A 19381-nucleotide genomic window follows, 5' to 3' on the forward strand; every position below is an offset into this window, starting at 1 on the left:
GCTTCTAGCGGAGGACTCTGGGTCCATGCTACCATTGGGAGTGTGAGTTTCCTGTTCTCACTGTTGCAAATGACGGACTCAGTCCTGTGGGCTCCTGGGGGGCCAGCAGTGGGCAGACAGACTCCTCCTCTCCTCTCCCCGCTGCTTCCCAGGGTCACTGGTGCTGCTCCCTTGAGGAAGAGACAGAGGACACAGTGCCTGAGCATCAGGAAGCAGCTGGAGGATTTCTAGAGCAGCCTCTGTGTGCTGACTCTGAGATGGGAGTTCATGCAGGGGTATTCCTTCCAGTTCCAAACTGGGTGTTGTCCTCTGGGTCAGTGAGTGTAAGAAGGGTGTCTGTGTCTTCAGGGCATTTGAGTCCAAATCCCAATGGGCTTCTTGTGGCTTCCGCGCCTACCATATGGCCGGCCACAGGCTGTTCTTGGAGCAGGAGGGATGCCTACCCCACTGTCTCCCTGCTCATTTCCAGACTGCAGCTTGGGTGCTGACCTTGGTTTCTGGGGATGGGGAGGGGTGGTGTGGGGTGGGGGTGTCTGCCAGCCACGTGCTCCCTCTCCCAGTGTAGCATGTCGTGTGTCAGTCAGCACAAGTACGGGTCCTTCTCCTGAGTACGCCCCCTTCCTTTACCAGTGGAGCTGTGGCTGACGGGTTGCTGGGTGAGCCTTTCAGGCGGTGTCTTTTCACCCCTTCAGTGCCCCGGCTTTGGAAATGGACGGGGTCCCCGTTCGTGCCGCTAGCATCAGGTGTGGTGAGACTGTGCTTGTGCCTGGGGTTTGAGGAGTGGGCGTTTTCTGTGGGCTCAAGCAATGTCTTCTGATAGTCCCGAGAGCTCTTGGCTCACTTTGTCTTGGCCCAGTACTTCCGGTGCTGCCAGCACGTGCGAAGGACCTGGCCACATTGTGATAAAACTCGGTGCCTCTGCCTTTGGAAACCTGGCTATAGAGGGAAGTGGAGAAGCCAGGCCTTACTGTAAGATGGAGACAAGCTGGCCGTGTGATCAGGGGGCCAGCAGTCTGCTGTGGGAGCCCTGAAGGGCACAACAAAGCAACGATGGGCACATTGTTGCAAGGGCACAAGGATGCAAGGGGAGGCTCCCTGGAGGAGGTGGTGTTCCTGCTGAACTCCAGGGAGGTGCTTGCCTGCGGCTTCCAAAGGCACGGGGGAGAGGCTTTTTTCTTAGGCTGGAGAAATGGCATGAGTGAGGTACAGAAGGTGATCAGTGTTGCAAGCCCTGAAGCACTGTGCTCAGTAGTATCATCAAGGGAAGAAACAACGGCCCTTTCAAAGTTGTCTCAGACTTCACTTTGTAACTAGGACTCCTCCCCCGGTAACGCCGCACCACGTCCCTGTGGTTTGTGCTGGGCACGGTGCTGTGTGGCTCAGCCTGGGAACCAGCTGGACGTTCGATCCTGAAGAGCACATGCTTCCGTGGGTACCCTTGTCCTTTACCAGGCTCCTTTGGCCAGGTGCTGCGCTTTCCTGGACAGTGAGGCTCTGATCTCCTGAGCCACCAGATTCCCAGGACATGGGTGATGAGGGTCTGAAAGGAAGTCCTAGATCTCAGGCTGTGGGAACCATGCAGGGAGTTAACCGACCGACAATGAGAACCCCAGGTCTCCTCCTGACGAGGATGTGGGCCTCCTCGAATATACTCCCGGCAGCCCAGACCTTTTGGCTAAGGAGAGCTGTCTTTTTCTTCCTGTCCATCTTCTTCCTGTCACAGCAAGAAACCCGAGGGGGACAGAGGATTTCCACAAGGCCTGCATCATCCCTTCATCAGCTGATAGTGGTTGGTTCACTGCCCGCACACTCCAGGTCTGGTCTCTGCCACCCGGTAGCAAGCAGTTCAGCGTGGGCAGGGCCATTACTGACGTGCTTCCTGGGTGGGTAAAAGCCAGGCCCATACTCTTAACATCCCAGCCCCGCTCCTGTTTTTTTTTCAGGGAGACGGGATGGGGCCCTCCCTGGGTGTCCTGGCTTTGTCCTTGGTGCCTCAGGATGCTTACGCCACTGACTGCCCTTTCCAGCAGGGTCCTGGATGGGATTGGGACAGGTTCCTTCCAGGCATGGGGGAGTTAAGTGACAGTGTGGTAGTGTGACAGTTGTGACAGAAGCCCTTGCTATAGCCCAAGCCTCAGGCTGTACAATCAAAGGCAGGACTTCAGGAAACATGAATGGCAGATGTCACGAACCTTTGGAGGTGGGGCTAGATAGCACGCGGTGTCCCTTCTCTGGAACTGGCTGCCATTGAGTTTTGTGACTCGGAATTTGGACTTGAGTGATAGGCAAACGACCCGATGTCTCTGAGCCCCCATTTCTCTGACTGCAAGAAGGTGATAAAGATACTTGCCCAGAGGTTGTCCTGAGGATTAAAGTTTGATTCGTGGCAGGAGTCACTGTAGCCACGGGAGTCCTTGGTACCGATGCCGTTATCAGACTACAGGATAACTTGACCTAAACACTGCAATTCTCGCAGATCCTCCTAGACCTCTAACCAACCTCAGGCTAAGGACCCCTTTTAGCACCACGTCCCTCTACTTTCCTGTTCAGGGACTGTGAAGTTCTACGTATTGATGAAAAACAAACCTGTTGCCCGGTCAGTCATGTTGAAGGTAGCGAGGCACGGCTTTCTGGCTCAACGTCCGTTGGCGGTTTGTCGATGTTTGCTGTCGGAGAGCAGATGCCAAATCCAGGGCTTGGGCATGTGCACATCTCATCTCTTCTCTCTGATCTGCTAAACATCACCGTCTGCTCCTGCGGTACCCATCTCTGGCTGTACATGACAGTCACCTGGGGAACGCGGACATCCTGGTCCCGCACCCCTCCCCCCCCCCCCCAACGAAGACCGGTCTGTGTGTGGCGGGACCCAGGCATGGCTTGATCTACTGCTCCCTGGAGGTTCCCGCGTGAAGCCGAGGTTGGGAACCCCTGAATGGTATCACACCGAATATCACACTGTCACAGGCCTCCACTGGAAGGAAGACAGAAGGAGAGGCAGTCGGCGCCGTAACTGGGCTGTCTGCCGGCTCCCGTGGCTGGTAGCTCTAGCTTTGTGCGTTCGTGGAATATGGGAAACGTCCATTCTGTAAATTTGCTCTTAGGAAGCTGGTGTTACATGGTTAATTGAATGGACAAAATTCCCTTGGAAGTTAGTTCCTAAGCATTTGGGACATTTTCAAGGATAATTTATTTAACTTTTTGCTGAGCCTCAAGTTTCTTAAGAAACCCTGCCAAATCTCGAAGTGATTTTTTAGACGTATGCAGCTGCTTCTCTGTTAACAATGGCGTTTTTCTAGGGCCATTAAAATCTGGAAGCCTAAAATTCTATTTTAAACTCTTCTCATTGTCAGTGATTAGTCTTTTTTTTTTTTTTTTTAAGGAAAAAAAAAAAGCATTAAAAATAATGAAATCGTTTTAAAGGGAGCTCATTCCAAAATTCTGGCCAGAAAAGCAGGGCCGTTTCACTGTGGGAAGTACTAATGTTCAATGATCTCTGTAAGAGGGTATACATGCCGCCCACAAGGAGGTCTCTTCCTCAGAGATCCCAGAGGCTGCCCCGCCCCACCGGTTAGGACTCTGCCCCTCCCCCACCATGTGTCCACACCCCAGGTTGCCACAGCCGGTCCCCTCCCTTCCCCGTGCACCACTTGTGTGCCTTTTACTGAGATGTTTGATTTGGGGGTGGGCAGGAAACCAGGGATGGTGTAGCTGTTTCCCAGCATGGAAATGTGCTGGTCCAGTTTCAAAGCTTGTGTCTTCCTAAAGCGACTTACCGAACTGCTTTCATCACAGTTAAACCAGCTCAGAGCGCAAATTCAGAATGCAAGACAGTCCTCTGAAGGCTGTAAATTCAGCAAACAGCAGCACTTAGAGTGGCATGCCTCAGGAGGGTTGCCCTGTTTCTGGAGGTGGATGGGAGTGCCTCTGACCAGGAGAGCTGATGGAGGTGGGCCCAGCGCTGCAGCCGGCTGGGAGACAGCCCCTCCCTCCACTGGGCTGGTGGTACAGGGAGCAGATGCCCACCCTAGGCAGGTCTTCTAAGAGCTGGCAGGAGACGTAATGGTCGCCCCAGCATGGACATGAGGTGAAGGCCCTCCAGCCAGGTTTGTAGACCCCAAGTCAGGCTGTGTGTGCTTATTTTTAATATATTTTAATTGCAAAAATAATATTTGCTCATTGCCAAGAATTTGTATATCAAAGTGTATAAAGGATAAGAGAATGAGACTGGGCCATTGGGGGTCTGTTCTTTGCGACCTCACCTGTGCACGTGGGAACATACGTGCTTTCACGGGCAGCCTGCACATGTGTCCCCACCCTCAGATCATCGAGCTTGGGGGGCACAGCCACTTGCCTTTCTCACTGAACCATGTGCCACAGACTGCGAGCTCCTGGAGGTAGGAACAAGGTCTGTTTCTGTCCTTCACTGTGTGGCAGGCACCTCGTGTGGTCCAGCGAGTCTGCGTTTCACGAAAGAAAGCAGAGTAAGAATGCCTCATTTATCAGGGCCTTCCTGTGTGTTAGATGCTGTTCTAAGGGTCAGGGGTGTATGTGAATCCATTATTCCTTCCAGGGCTCTAGGAGGCAAGCACTTGACAGATGATGGGGAAATTGAAACACAGAGGGGTTAAGTAGCTTCCCAGGGTTCCACGCCCATCACGTGGCCAAGTGGGGTTTGACTGCAGGTTTCGCTACAGATGAGCCACCATTAATCCCCGCAGATGTGTGCACCTGGGTCTGCACACACATGCTCACAGTCTTGTGGGAGAAAGTTCCAGAAAGGGATTTGCTGGGTCAGAGAGGATGCCTGTTTCAGAAATGTGTCCTGCCATTGGTATCCATTTACATTCCCACCCATCATGCTCGCGAGTGCCCATGTCCTGTGTCCTTACCCACACAGCATTCCTTCTGCTTCCCCTCTTGCCCATGAAGCTCCTTTCCCTGAGCACAGGGCCCCATCCTGAAGATCAGCCCACCGGCTAATAGCGTGATATCCTGTCCCAGAGCCAGAGGGAGCTGGAGACCCTAGAATTGTTCTTCTTGGGACCTAGTGGCCACAGGGCCACTGTACGTGTTGTACCTTGCCAGCACCTGTGTTACTGTATTTACTGTTTACCACTTCCTAAGGTAAGCAGATCAGCAAAAGCAGGTGCTCATCCAGTTGGGAAGTGGCAAGGCTGAGATCAGACCTGGTTTGTCCAAGTCCAGAGCATGCCCTGTAAACTCCCACATGTCCTTCTCACATAGCGGTACCGGCCAGACTGCCCAGCTGGTCAGCACCCGGGACTCCTGGCTGTGGCTGAATGCCCTCTCCTGAACACCCTTCTTGGTGGGGTGGCCAAACCCTGGGAAGCCTTGTCTGGTGGTGTGGTTGGTTGGCTGGTTGGCTGGTTATTTGGGACAGGCACCCTCACTGCAGAAAGCGGTGCTCCGCTCCACTGTTCAGACCCTGAATATAGACGTCCAAGTAGGAGGACGCTTGAGGTTTCGCTTGTCAGAGCCGGTGGCTGCAAGCTGCCTCTCTGGGCCTAGGGCCCTGTTTGCGTTGCTCCTGCTGCCCTCTACCGAGGCATAACGACATTGCCTGTGTTCCACCTGAAGGAGTCACGGTGGCCGACCTGCTAAAAGAGGACAAGAAGAAAAGGAAGTTTTGCTGCTTTCGCCAACACAGGGCTAAAGATCACGGTAAATGACCGGGGGTGAACTCCAGTTGGGAGCCTCCTCTCCTGAGGCTTCTGGAGCCTTCTTCTTGCACACAGGCCTGGTGTGACGTGCATGTGTGTGCTGGCGTGGTGTGTTTGTCAGACGCCTGTGTTTTAACTGCTTGATTCCTCTGAGCTTTGGTCGTGTTATTTTCTTCTTGTCTTTACCCCAACTGTGTGGTTTTGCCAAGACAGCATTGCAGTTTCCTTTTTGTTTGAACTATACCTTTTAAAGAAGCAGCGGAACCCACTCAGAACATTTATTTAATTCAGCATGAATATTCTTAGACTGGAAGACAGACTTCTTAAACACTTTTCCCCAATGATGCCTTTTCATCTAAACTGTTTAGAAATTCCAGTGTTGTTATTTGATTGATTTTGATTTTCCAGGTTACATTTTTCACAGGGCCTGCTGGTTTTTCACCCTCGGGCTGGGACATACTAGAGCTCATAGTGCCAGTTTCAAGAATGAAGTTAAAAATAGACTTCAAGGATGCGAAGATTGTGGGGCGGGGATGGGGGTTGGGGGGGCACTTGCCTTTCTGAGCGGGGAGGAGGAAAGGACTAATGTGGGGCACAGTTCATTTTCGAGCTCTGCTGTCAAATGAATGCTACACGCAGACCCTCGCTGGAAACCCTGGAGTCAGCGTCAGGACCATCCGCGTGCAGGGTGGTTAAGGCAGACGGCTGGGGTCCTGTCCTTGCCAGGCCACCACTGTAGTCTTACAGCGGTGTAGCCCCCTGCCCATGCACACCGCATGGTAAACAACCAGGTTTACCTGGTTGCTGCCACCGAGGTCGGCCCTGGTCAGACAACTCTGGAGGAAGAGTCTCTTTGACTGTAAATAGGGCCACAAAGCCAGCTGCCAAGGGAGCAGAGGGGACACACTGCACTGTTTTCTTGGTAGTAGCCTCTGCTACTACCAAGTAGGACACTTGGGGGTTTGCATATGAGAGCCCGTATGGGATGGGGATGTTGTCGTGGAAATGTTGAGCTCGTAGGGTGTAGGAATTGGAAGAAGCCACAGGTGGTCAGACTGAAGGCTTTTGGAGCAGAGGAGAACAGAGTATCAGACATAAGCCCCCCGCCCCCGGCCTCCGGAGAGAGCACTGTGGGCCTGAGAAGAGAAGGAACCTTTGTGGCTGGGGGAGGGGGAGGGGGGCATCCAGTTAGGGCCTGGGGGCCCAGGGCTGGCTCAGCCAGGCTTAGTGTCTACAGAGGCTTATGGAAAGAGCTGGCCTTGGTGCAGCCCCTGGAGGCCTCTGCAGGAAGAACAGGCGTCAGGTAAGCAGGACATCCTGTTACTGACGTAACACAAAAGCATTTTCAAAGACTGACGGAGGGCCTAGGCTCTGGGGCATTACTGTGAGAAGATGAGAGGTCTGTCTCCAGAAGAAAAGAGTCCTCCCCTTGGTCATGCAGGTGCCTGTCGTCCTGAGCAGGGCTCGCACCGTGTGTCTTTTTGAGGATATTTTGCTAGCTTTCTGAGGCATATGGGGAGAGGAAGTAGCCTCATATTTTCAGGAAACTTTCCATTTTGAGTGGGGGAGGTCTTTTTTTGACTGAGATACCCAGACACCCTAACAAAGGCCCTGGATGAGGCTGGGGGTGGGGAGGGCCCTAGTAGGGGTGTGGTGTTCCTCGCGTCATTAGTCATGCAGAAGTAATTCTTGTCAGGGCATCATTCTGGCTCTAGACACAGAAACCTTGGTCTGGCCTTGACCCACATTCCCCAAGAAGAGGCTGGCTTCTTCACAGCAACCAGAGTCTGTTACCTTGTGACGGCTAAGCGTGTCACTACTAGCAGGCACAGGCAAATTCCTTCAGGGGATGTCATGGCACGTCACATGCTTGTCAGGAAAATAAGATAAAAAAAAAAAAAAAAAAACCCCAGGAGATCTTGGCTTCGGATCTGCTGTTCCCAAGGAAGGCAGCCATGACTGTCATTGCTCAGCTGTCCAGCCTCCTGCCCCCACCCATTGAGAGGGAGGCATGAGAAGGGTTGGAGGCAGATTTGGAGAGGCATCCCTGACCGTGCAAGGGTGCCTGTCCTGTGGAGAACAGGGGCGCGAGGCTCCCAGACGCGCCCCTGTTCTGTGAAGGAGGCTATTTGGTGTGCCAGGTTCAAGAAGGAGGCTGGGGTCTTCCGGGCTCAGCTGGCTTGGGTCCCCGGGCTCCAGTGGCATATGAGCACTCTCGGGGAGCGGGGGGTGAAGGGGGGTGCTTCTCCCTTCCCCAGTGGCTCTGCCTGGAGGAGCCTTGGGAACACTTCTCCTGAGTGGGCTTCCTGGTTCCTGGCGGTCCTCCTGAGGGGCACTGGGCGGGGGCTTCACAACACTGCTCCTTCCCTGCTCTCTGCGCCGACCTGGGGGACGGCAAGGGAAAGCCACCTGGCACTGGTGAAACCAGACAGCCTGTGGGTGTTTCCTCTTCAGAGCAGTTCAAGCAGGTCAGAGGTACGTGGGTCTTACAGATAATGTCACCCAACAGCTCGTGTTCTAGGTTAGCCAACGGAGCCCAGGGTGGGAAAGGGAAAGGACTTGTCCCCACATTACTACTGACAAAAGCCCAGCTTCTCTGACATTCCTCTTTGCGTCTTTTGACCCGAGTAGCCTCTGTGATGCTGTGCCTGTTAATAGTGAACAATAGGGGTGCCTGGGTGGCTCAGTGGGTTAAGCCTCTGCCTGCGGCTCAGGTCATGATCTCAGGGTCCTGGGATTGAGCCCCACATCGGACTCTCTGCTCGGCAGGGAGCCTGCTTCCTCCTCTCTCTCTGCCTGCCTCTCTGCCTACTTGTGATCTCTCTCTCTCTGTCAAATAAATAAATAAAATCTTAAAAAAAAATAACAATTTTGGGGCTGCCTATTTCAACCCACATGCAGACCCATTCACCACGTGTGTGTGTGATGGGCATGCATACTCCCATCCATGAAAATGCTAGCTAGTTGTGCTGGCCTGAGAAGCCGTGTGTTTTCCCACCGTATTTTGTGCGGCATTGCCCATAATGCCATCCGGGCCCAGCAGCAGTTCTTAGCAACAGCATGGCATGCCCTCCCCAGAGAGTTCCAAGTGGGCCCCCCACCTCCCCACCCCCCTACCACCCCCCTCAGGCCAGGGTAGCTTTCATCTGCCGTCCAGGGCCTGCCGGGCTGCTGTCCGGCCTCCCCTCCTCCCTGGCGGCAGCAGCCGTCATGGCCTTTACGTCATGTCCTTTGCTCGGTGCGTCCACATCGAAGCCTGGGGGTCTGGCCTGCAGCTCTTGGAGATCGCAGCACCTGGGAAAGCTTGCGAAGCCTGGGCCTGCACTTCCCCAGGTTTGCAGCAGGCAGGTTGCGGTGCAAGTCAGCACCCCATTCTAGGTGTAGGCTGGTCCTAATACCTGGTTTCACCCCGGATTCTGGAAATAGTTTTAAAACTTGAATTTTTTAAAAAAAATGAAAACTTGCTCTACAGAGTTCCCTGGAATGTGTGAGAGAAAGGATTTACAGCTGCTTTGCCTGCAGATGGCCCCTTGGCTTACTTCTGTCTCTAGAGGACATGGTGGGACTTGGGGCAGGGGTGGGGGGCTGGGCTTTGCCTGCATTCCTAACCAGCCCAGCACTTGTCAGCAATTATTGTTGACTCCGTCCTGAAGGGGACAAGGTGCTCCCCCTACACTTGGGGCAGCCATGAGGCTGTGGCAGCCAGTTGAGGAAAGGACGTGTGTTCCAGGAATTTCCCCATGGGCCTACTTTCATGGATTTTCATAAAGTCCCAATAGTCACCACGAGGACTTGACCTTTGTTCTCTCTCTCTCTCTGCTGGGGTGGTCTCCTGGAGCCGGTCTGACTGTATACCAGGTTTCTGGGGGTTAACTGAGGTCATCAGGACAGCCAACCAGGCTGATGGACAGTAGGCTTGATTGGCTTTGGGACTTTTAACGTGTGGCATTCTGAGGATCTACCACCATATCCCAATGTGTACCAGCATATGTAAGTAAATTAAGTATGATTTTTTTAAGGGCATACCAATATACATGTTAACATGTACTGAGATCAAAACGTATCCCAGTATATCTGAGCACAGCCTACGATGGGCGCAGGGGGCACGGTCAGCTGGAAAGCTGGAGAGCTTTCTCACACCTGAGCTGTGCGTCCCGAGGCAAGTTGGCCAGGTCTCTGATCTGTGAAATCACAGAGCTGCTCCGTGGGATCTCAGAGGCCTCTTCTGGTTCTGATAGTCTGTGATCCTCCTGTCTTGACAGTAAAAACACAGATGAAGTCCCATTGGGATGAAGTGAAATGAAACTCGTATCAGTTTTCTAGCATTAAAAAATAATGAATGCCCAGTACGAGGGAAGGGTGAAATGCTGATGTACAAATGAGCTCCTTTTGCCCGTGGTGTGTTCTCCATACCGTGGGGAAAGGAAACGCTCCCGTGTGACTGGAGGGAGAGGCTAGAGCAGAGAGAGAAGGGCTGCCAGGGCCCCATCAGAGCCAGGTTCCTCTGCACGGGTGAAGCGACTGGATCATGGTCCATTTCTGGGACCAAATGAGGTCACCCAATTCTAGCACAGTCACTGTGCTCTTCCTCCCCCTCCCCCTGGCTGCCTCCTCAGCTCTGGTTGATGTCATTCCGGAATCGGTTGTTTATTATGGGACCATGGTGCTCTCCGTGTCTAACCATTAAGACCGAAAAGTTGCTATCTCTACAGCAGGCAACCATCAGACAGAAATGACTCACTCGAGATAGAAAAGTTACAAACCAAGAGTGGAAGCCAAAGCTGACTCAGGTGTGCGGAAGACTGTTCACACTAGGGGTCTCTCTGTCGGCACAGTCACAGCAACGGGACCCTGGGTTTGGGCCGTGCACCAGAGTGTCCCTTTGCATCCAGGAGGCTCCAAGAGAACTTGCTTGAGGTGACAGCTCTCATATCTAAGCCTCACCGATTGCCCAACCCTGTGGACCCACACAGAATGACCCAGGGCTATGGGGAAAACTCACCATGTGTTCTGTCTCTCTCAGTTCTGCCAATAGCCCCAGAGGAGAAAATGGAGTTTTGGAGAAGTTCAGCCACTGGGGTGGGGGGCGGGGGTGTTAAACTGGGATCTGGCCGACCTGAGCATCCGCTCTTAGCTCCCAAAGGATGGAGTCCACCTGGGGGGCAGGGAAACTTCTCTCCATCTGCGCAGCCCCAACATCGTGCCACACCATTAACCTCTCTTGGTTTCTATCTGGGAAGTTCGCCTTTATTTCTTATCTTTCTACCCACTTGGTTCTCAATAGTCCAGGGACCAGCTAGTACATTTCAGTCACTAATAGCTGGCATGGAGCCAGAAATGCAAAATGCCCCCACACACACACACATAGGCTGGGTGTAACTTATCTGCTTTGATCAGACGGTTGGAGAAAAAAAACTTCAAAGAATCATGTGCAGCAGGCACACTGCTCTCATCCCGGGACATGGCCGCAGAGGCTGAAAAGCCACAAAGACTGAGCCTGTTTGGAAGAAGTTTGCTCTTTTGGAAAGAATACAGTCCTAGAGTGCTTGGTGGTAGAACCAGTGAGAGGCAGAAGTGGCCCTCGAGACTGTATAGTTAGCACCGCTGCTCTCTGCGTGGGACACTATAGTCCGCAGTGAGGTTTGACTGTGCCCAGCCCAGTCAAACGCTAACTGACCCCGGCCACGGACCCCTACTCCTGCCCCAGGTCAAGTGCTCTCAACTTCTGTCCCCTTAGTAGTGACAGAAAGTGACAAGAAAAACTTCTGTTCCACAGAGATGACTCACGGGCCTATCTGTCAGAGTGTCCCACTGTGATTTTCTTTGTCATCAAAGACAAGGGTGACCTATGGGAGGAGCCCATAGCAATGAACTTCATTGGATTTTATAATATTTTCATCTTTTCAAGTCAGTCATGGAGAAAAGGATTGCGTGAGCAACTTTGTGCCTCTGTGTGTGTGTGTGTGTGTATCTTTATGGAGCTTTTGTTCAAGATTTTTCTGTGGTTGGGTTGTGTGTGTTTTTTAGGTTGTTTATTTTTGTCTGTTGTTTTGTTTTGTTTTGTTTTTTGCGTGGAGTCATAAAAAAGTCAATCAGAGTTTGTAGTTGGTTTGTTTTGACTTAATTGAGAAAGAAAGGTTATTCTAAGGGAATACCAGTAGTGTGATGTGGGTCTGTTCTGCTCGTTGTACCTTTGCCGCCTTTGCCTAAATGCTTCCGGACACAGCTGTGGACTCCCACCTGGGCAGGCTCCGTGTCTTGGGTGCCCACAGAGGGGAAAGAACTCTCTGGTGCCCTCAGAAGAGCAGTTTCTCGGCTTTCTGGGTCTCTTGGGTCAGGCCCACCTTTATCCTTGTCATTCACAGTGTCCCTGTCCTGAGCAGGGCCCACAGACCTGCAGCCACAGCACAGAGGTCATGGACCCAGCTCCTCTGGGCTGTGTGCCTCGGGTCCTCAGGACCGCCTGTGGCACCACAGAACCACTACCAACTTTTGCAGATCGAAGTTGAGCATCCTTGCTGAGAGGAGCTGTATTGGCAGAGCGCACAGGAGGAAGGCCTTCCTGTAGATACCACCGATTCTAGAAAGATGGTCGCTACAGTTCAAAGGGATGCATCAGGGCAAAGAAGTGCATGTAGTTGGGTGATCCCCCCCCCATTTCTATCTTCAGTGACCCCCTCGCTGAACCCTAGGGCAGAATTCATTATTCCTTACTGCAGGTTTCCAGAACTTCTTGCAGGGATCCCCGAGGTGGCTCATTTTGTAGTTCGTGGAAATCTGTGGGCTTTCCACGGCAGGTGCAATGTTTCGTGCTCTCCCTCTCCTTCATGACCTGGCTCCAGCCCTTCCTTAGGATGCCGATAGGGTTGAATCAGGTGGATGAGAAATAATGCCCACATGCCTGACGGTGGGTCGCTGGGCCTCCCAATACAGTTGGTGCACCTCTGCTCAGGGTCCAGCTGCAGAGGGGTGAGACATGCCCAGAGACCCTGGTGACACTGAAACCATGGTCAGGCTTGCCCTCTGGTCACTGGTTGGGAGAAAACCTTCTACCCATAAGACTATACTTCCTTTTTGTTCTAGTTCTGGCTGGTTTGGAAAGACCCTTCTGCATACTGTCTTCACACGCTCATGGGAACTGAGCAGACCAATTAGCTAATAATGAGTAGAGCTCTTAAATTTTTTAAAAAGATTGTGTGCGTGGTACCTTCATATTCTCCTGCATCCATTGACTCTTCTCCTTCTGTATATTTATGATAAGAATTCATATATCAAGTCGTGGTCTAGTCACAGATTTTCTAGAGAGAAGCAGCTGGGACCAGCGAAGATGTCGCTCTGAGTTCTGGTGGCCTCTCAATCCTCTCCTGGAAGTCAAGACAGTAAGCTGGTCCCAGGCACAGTGACTGGATTCAGTTTGGCCCCTAGACTTCTTTGCCCTGGGGAGAGTCGGAATGGACAGAGCTTCCTCCTGTTGGGGAGGGGAGGGGTGCTCCGGGGGCTCTCTCGGCAGATTGGCACATCTTGGAAACAGACTACGCCGTGGAGGTGCCTGGCCTCTCACTCTTCCTCGCCCTCCTCCTGGGCTCCCAGGGGGCCTGCCTGGAGGCAGTGATCCACAGCAGGCTCACACCTGGGCATGCAGCACCTCCAGCGTGCCAGCTAAAGCCTTGTCTTCTCCCCGCAGCCAGCATGCCCACCAGCGAGACGGAGTCGGTGAACACGGAGAACGTAAGTGGCGGAGGCGAGAACCAAGGCGGCTGTGGGAGTCTCTGGTGAGTGTGGAGGCCACTTGCCCTCCTGTTGCCTCCTGTCTTAGAGGAGCACCTGTGGGGCAGGCATCCCGGGCCACGGCCTCAGATGGCCTCAGACGCACGAGGGGTGGGTGGGCTCACCCTGGACCCCTCGGTCCCCCTCCCCCACCTTCCCAGGCCTCCAGACCCCCAGCATTTCACATGCCTCTTCCCCCCAGAGCAGCCCGTCCTTCCGAGGCGGAGCCTGCGGCAGGGCGTGCCAGGTAACCCTGCAATTCCACTGTGTCCACTAGGTGCTGGTGGAAAAGAAGAGGCACGGCCAAGGCTGGGCCCTCGGGGTGTCGGCGGTGGGGGTAACAGGCCTGATTCTCCTCCCGGTCTGGTTTTGGCATCGGTGCTTTGACGAAGAGCTTGTATGGCACAGTGGCTGACAGAATGTGCTGCATATTTCAGTTTCCCTTCCCTGGCGGGTTCCGCCCACCTCCTGCGTGGCGGCTGGCCCCGAAGGGCTGCCCTTCCTTGCTCACGGCACTTGATTCCGGCGCCCTGCACCACCCTCTCCTAACAGCGGAGGGCGCCACCACATCCACCTTCCCCTCTACCCACGTTGGCTTCTGTCTAGTTGACCTGGTCCCTAGCGGGGACCAGCGATGTTCCATGTGCAGAGTCCTGCCTGCTTTGGGGAGCCCATGCAGTTTGGTTTCATTTGCTTCCCGCTGGTATCCCTGAGGTCTTATCTCTGTAAAGTAGAGGCGGTGTTTTTAAGAGAGTTTGATCATCTTGGCAGTGATTAATAAAAACGTTGTGTTTAGGGCAGAGCGCTCGGCTGTTAAAGAAGTGAATCTGCCTCTGTTGTCTCGCTCTGCCCTCCCTACAACATTGTGAAGTAGGCGGGGGGGATGGGTTCGTCTTCCTCATTTTACAGATGAGAACACTGAGGCTCAACCCGGTGTGCTGCTTGCCCAAACCCATGCAGTTGTTGAACAGCAGAGTTGGGACTCCTAGTCCAATGCTCTTTTCGCTGTAGCAGCAGCATGTGCGGCTGAGATGCGAGCAGGGGAGGCCCCACTGACTTCATTCTGGGGAAATGAGGTCAGGGGAGAAGAGCCCCCGGGCATCACGGCCCCTGACAGGGCTGCGCAGGGCCGCTGGCTAAGAGTCTTCTCTTACCTCGGCCCTGGACCCCTGGACAGTGTCAGCCTGGCCTCCCTGGCCCTGACAACGCCTTTTCTCCTGCTCCGCTCTCACCACTGCTGGCTCACTGGGGGAGCTGGGAATGCTGAGCCCAGGCTTCTGTGCATGGCTTTTCTGATCTCTCAGCTGAAGTGACCAGGAGAGTCTGCTCAAGCCGTCCTAACAGAAATCCTCTTCTCTTTGTCTTTCTTGCAGCCAGGCCATCTCAAAATCCAAGCTCAGGTCAGTATCTTCTATTTTTTCCCTAAGCCTGCGTGTTGGTGTTTTACTTTCTCACTTCTCTATTCTACATGGAGTTGTTTTAGACTTGATCTTTACTCTGTGGGCAAGGACATTCCTATCAAAGAGTAGTCTGTACAGTCAATATTCAGCACCTGCCTTGGAGAGCAGTGTAGCGGATGCTAAAGATGTTGCCTCAAAACAAACCAATGAGACACAACAATGAAAAACTTCTTGTCACTAATCAAGTCTTTCATATCCCCCCCAACAATGAGTCATTTCTCAAAGAGACGTATTTCTTGTCACTTTTTTGCTTAAAATTCCTCTATAGAGAAGGAGGTTCGAGAGGTGTTCTGAGATGGTAGTGATGTTCTGTTCATTGCTCTACATGCAGGTTACGTGTTTAGTTGCTAAAATCTCATTGAACCTGTACCTCTGATTTGTGTACTTTTCCATGTAAGTGTTATTTTTCAACTAAAATGACATTTTATCATTATATACAAAAAGCACCTTGAAATGGACATGGAAGTACATGTAAAACCTGAAATTATGGGGTGCCTGGGTGGCTCAGTGGGTTAAGCCTCTGCCTTCGGCTCAGGTCATGATCCCAGGGTCCTGGGATCGAGCCCCGCATGGGGCTCTCTGCTCAGCAGGGAGCCTGCTTCTCCCTCTCTCTCTGCCTGCCTCTCTGTCTACTTGTCTCTGTCTGTCAAATAAATAAATAAAATCTTTAAAAAAAAAAACCAAAAAAAAAACCAAAAAAAAAAACCCTGAAATTATAAATATTCTAGAAGAAAACCTACAACGTCTTTGTGACCTTGGGCTGGGCAAAGGTTTCTTCTTGGATACAGCACCCAAAACACTGGCCATATGAGTCGATAAGCTTCAGACCAGAAGAAAAAAATGTTTGCAAAACATTTGATAAAAAGGACTAGTAACCACTATATAAAAAGAAGACCATGTAAATACAATGTGCGTAATAAGAAAACAATAAAAAAATGGTCAATAGATTTCAACAGGCATGTCACCAAAAAGAGATAGGGATGGCAAAGAAGCACATGGAGTGACCATTGGTCACTAAAAAAATGTAAATCAAAATCGCAGTGAGACACCACTGCATACCTTTTAGATCATTTTTTATACCTATGGGTCACATTTTAAAATATGACCCGAGTTCTGACAAGGATGCAGCTCAGCAGGAATTCCCACCCATTCCTGCATGGTGAATGGCATGGCCATTTTAAAAACAACTTGGCCATTTCTTAGGAAGTTAAACATATGTTTATCGCATGACCCAGCAATCCCACTTCTGACGTATTCATATAAAATGAAGGTATATGCCTGCATGAGAAATTTTTATATGAGTTGATAGCAGCTTTATATACAATTGCGGAAAACTGTAAATAATTCCAATGCCCATCCGATGGTGAAGAGGAAGACAAACTGTAGTTCATGCATATGGTAAAAGGATGCTCAGCAATAAGGAGAAAACTGCTGATAGATACAACAGCACAAATGAGTCTGGAGCCTTTCACTTTTGCTAAGTGAAAGGAGCCAGTCTCAGAAAGCTCTGTTATAGGACATTCTGGATAAAACAAAACAATAGGAGCAAAAAGCAGATCAGTAGTTGCCAGGGGCTGAGGTGAGGATGGGTTAAGTCTTTTGAGTGATGGAAATACTCTACCTCTTGACTGAGGTGGTGGTTAGAAACCCTGTACCTAAATATTAGTAGTTACCACATGTCGATTGTATCTCAACAAACCTGACTTTAAAAAGAACAATCGGAAACCCTTCCATGACTCCCTGTCTGCCAGACGGCATATAAATTCCTTCATCATTTGGCCCCCGGCTTGCTCACTGGCCTGATCTTTTGATACCCCTCCTTCCCTCCCCACTCTGTGGCTATACTGGACCGCTGTCCATTTTTACCAAGCTCTGTTTCTTCCCACCTCAATCCCCTGGGCCATGCAGTCCCCTGTGGATGGAGTCCCCCTCCGCCCCCGGTCTGACCCCTGGAGAACTCTTACCCTCTTATCCAGAGCCAGCCCACACTGAGAGGAGCACTGAAGTAGGGATTGATAATTATTTGCCCCACCCTTGCATGCTTTTCAAGGGAAGAGGTCCCGGGACAGTGCACCTTCTCCACCTCCGTAGACCCAGTGTCTGGAGCCCCGTGAAGGGTAGGATGGGGAGTGCTGCAGGGCTGCTGGGGTTGAGGCAGCGGGCCTCTGGGATTTGGGAGGCACCTGAGCCTTGTCATGACAGCATAAATTGACCCAACGTGAGTCCTTTTTCAGACCACCTTGCTTGTGTGTACTGAAGTATGCGTCACAGCAGAAACCCAGCCTCAGGGGGTGGGCTTCAGCATCCTTGGTGGGATTTTTCTACACTGGTCATTATGTTTCCAGCCCGTTACCGCTGGAAACCATATAGCAAGAGCAAAGCGCACTTCTCTTGTTGCAGGTCTTGTTGAAGAGTGGGCCCAAGTCTTTCTTTGCCTGGTCCCTGGGTTACGGTGCTTTCAGCGTAGCAATGCAGCTGGGTCAGCCTGGGCTGCAGCTAGGAGGCAGCCAGGGTATTGCTCTGTCTCAGGCCCCTAGAGGACGTGCCCACCACCCCCCATCCATGAGCACAGCCTGCACAGGGCTGACATCCCCTCTCGATTGGCCTTTTCCCAGGACCCACTTCGCCAATCCATCCTGAGGCAGGGAACGTTTCCCACGGAGGGGAACAGGCTAAGCGGGGGGGAATACTTACCCTAATTACACACCGGAACTGAAAGTCAGTGGAGGACACGGTACTTGTCTGTCTGGCTCGGCTCATTTTATTTGTATGAAAACACAATTCAATATTGGCTCTTCTCCTGAAGGTATATTTTGAGCATCACTAGTTAGAAAGGGCACCTGATGACTCAGTATGAAGACTCATGTCCTACTCGGCTTTGACAAGTCTGCCAGGCTCCAGAGAAACCTCCCGGATTTAAGAAAGGACCAGAAGTTTCCCTAAAAGGAAAACTGGGGTTGGAGCACTTTGCTGCCTGATAAATTCCGTATGATGATCGAGATGCCGCAAGAGATGTGCACGAGAAGCCAAACGGCTCTCCGCACCCCAGTCTGAACAGATCCATGTACCATATGGTGGGAATGTAAATTGCATATCTGTGTACAGGCTCCACTTTGCATCTGCCGACGAATCTATGAATATCTAGATGTTTCTAGCTGGTTTGAGGACGGTGCATGGCACGTTATGGAGTCGTCTAAAGCCGTAGGTAGGACACCGATAGCACGATCCGGTCAAGATTACACGTTAAAAGTTGTATTTGAGAACCAACATCATTTCTATGCTGTGTGTTCTCGCCTTTCCCTCCTGCACCCCCTGATCTGGGTCCTCAGAGTTAAAAACTGCTAACATCCCCGTGACGTCCGTTGGACATTCAGACGCCGCATCTGCCGTTCACGGTCGCGTTTGCTTCTCTTGCAGCCGCCGCTGGCGCCGCTGGAACCGCTTCAATCGCAGAAGATGTCGGGCTGCTGTGAAGTCTGTCACGTTTTACTGGCTGGTTATTGTCCTGGTGTTCCTCAACACCTTAACCATTTCCTCTGAGCATTACAACCAGCCTGACTGGCTGACGCAGATTCAAGGTGCGAGCAGAGGCTATGTTCTTTTCATTCTGATTCAAAATTAGGGCTTCCTGAGGCTGTCCGGCTGCAGTTTCGTCTTAGCTGATCTGTGTGTAGTGACGGGACATTAACAGGGGTACTGGAAGACTGAGGAACCGTCCAAATCCAGGCTGTACCCAGAGTTTGCGGGGGGTGGGGCCCCACAGCCCACATGGTGTGCTGGGGCCAGCTGATGCCAGAGCGTCTCCTTGTCTTAACCCTATGACAGCCTAGGGGCAGGGAATCTTGCAGTTGGAAGGGACCTCATGTCCCTTCTCCCTGTCCCCACTGGCAGCTGTATTTTCCCATATGGTATTCTTGGCAAGTGGTTATTGCCCCTCTACCCGGAAGCCCTGCTCCCCATCGGTGCCAGACTGGAGCTCATCCCCAGAGACAGCCTGTTCTGAGTTGGTCTGTTGTGATCCATGGGGAGGCACTATTTCTGTCCAGCTCTCCAGCCTGCTGGGTGCTGTTCTCTGTGGTTAGAAGCCACCTTGAAGGACAACTGCTTCTTATGTCATGGTGCCCTAAGCAAGACCAGACTGGCCTTTCTGGGACCACTGAAACGGAAAATATAATATGCTGGTGTAAATGCAGAATCACAGGCTCGTAGGGCTGGAAAGCCTCAGAGATGGTGTGGTCAGTTGCTCCCCCCCCATTTTATAGTCATGAAACTGGGGTACAGGGAACACAAGGGACTTCTCCAGAGTCCCACATCTAGGTGGTAGCAGAAGCGGGACTAGAAGCCAGCACACAGACCATAAACATGGTGCCCAGTGTCTTTAATGGGGGCCGTCGTGAAGACCGGGGCAAGGCACTGGGGCGTTTCCAGCAGAGACTAGTTGGGGGGACGTTGGGGGGGGTCTGAGCCACACCC

At 52.2% G+C, this 19381-nt stretch overlaps 1 protein-coding gene across 18 annotated transcripts in view; it reads left to right on the forward strand.

The window, feature by feature from the left end:
• Positions 1-19381, forward strand: part of CACNA1D (calcium voltage-gated channel subunit alpha1 D) — a 299149-nt gene that overhangs the window by 196660 nt on the left and 83108 nt on the right. For 12 of the 18 annotated variants that reach the window (XM_032322272.1, XM_032322264.1, XM_032322290.1 and 9 more), the window contains exons 10-13: positions 13366-13453; positions 13726-13785; positions 14822-14848; positions 18326-18486. In XM_032322272.1, coding sequence (XP_032178163.1) covers positions 13366-13453; positions 13726-13785; positions 14822-14848; positions 18326-18486 — 336 coding nt within the window. The remainder of the gene's footprint in view (positions 1-13365; positions 13454-13725; positions 13786-14821; positions 14849-18325; positions 18487-19381) is intronic. The other 6 variants (XM_032322306.1, XM_032322298.1, XM_032322398.1 and 3 more) reach the window with 1 other exon arrangement.

This window comes from Mustela erminea, chromosome 1 (assembly GCF_009829155.1).
Source record: "Mustela erminea isolate mMusErm1 chromosome 1, mMusErm1.Pri, whole genome shotgun sequence".
Classification (NCBI taxonomy): domain Eukaryota; kingdom Metazoa; phylum Chordata; class Mammalia; order Carnivora; family Mustelidae; genus Mustela; species Mustela erminea.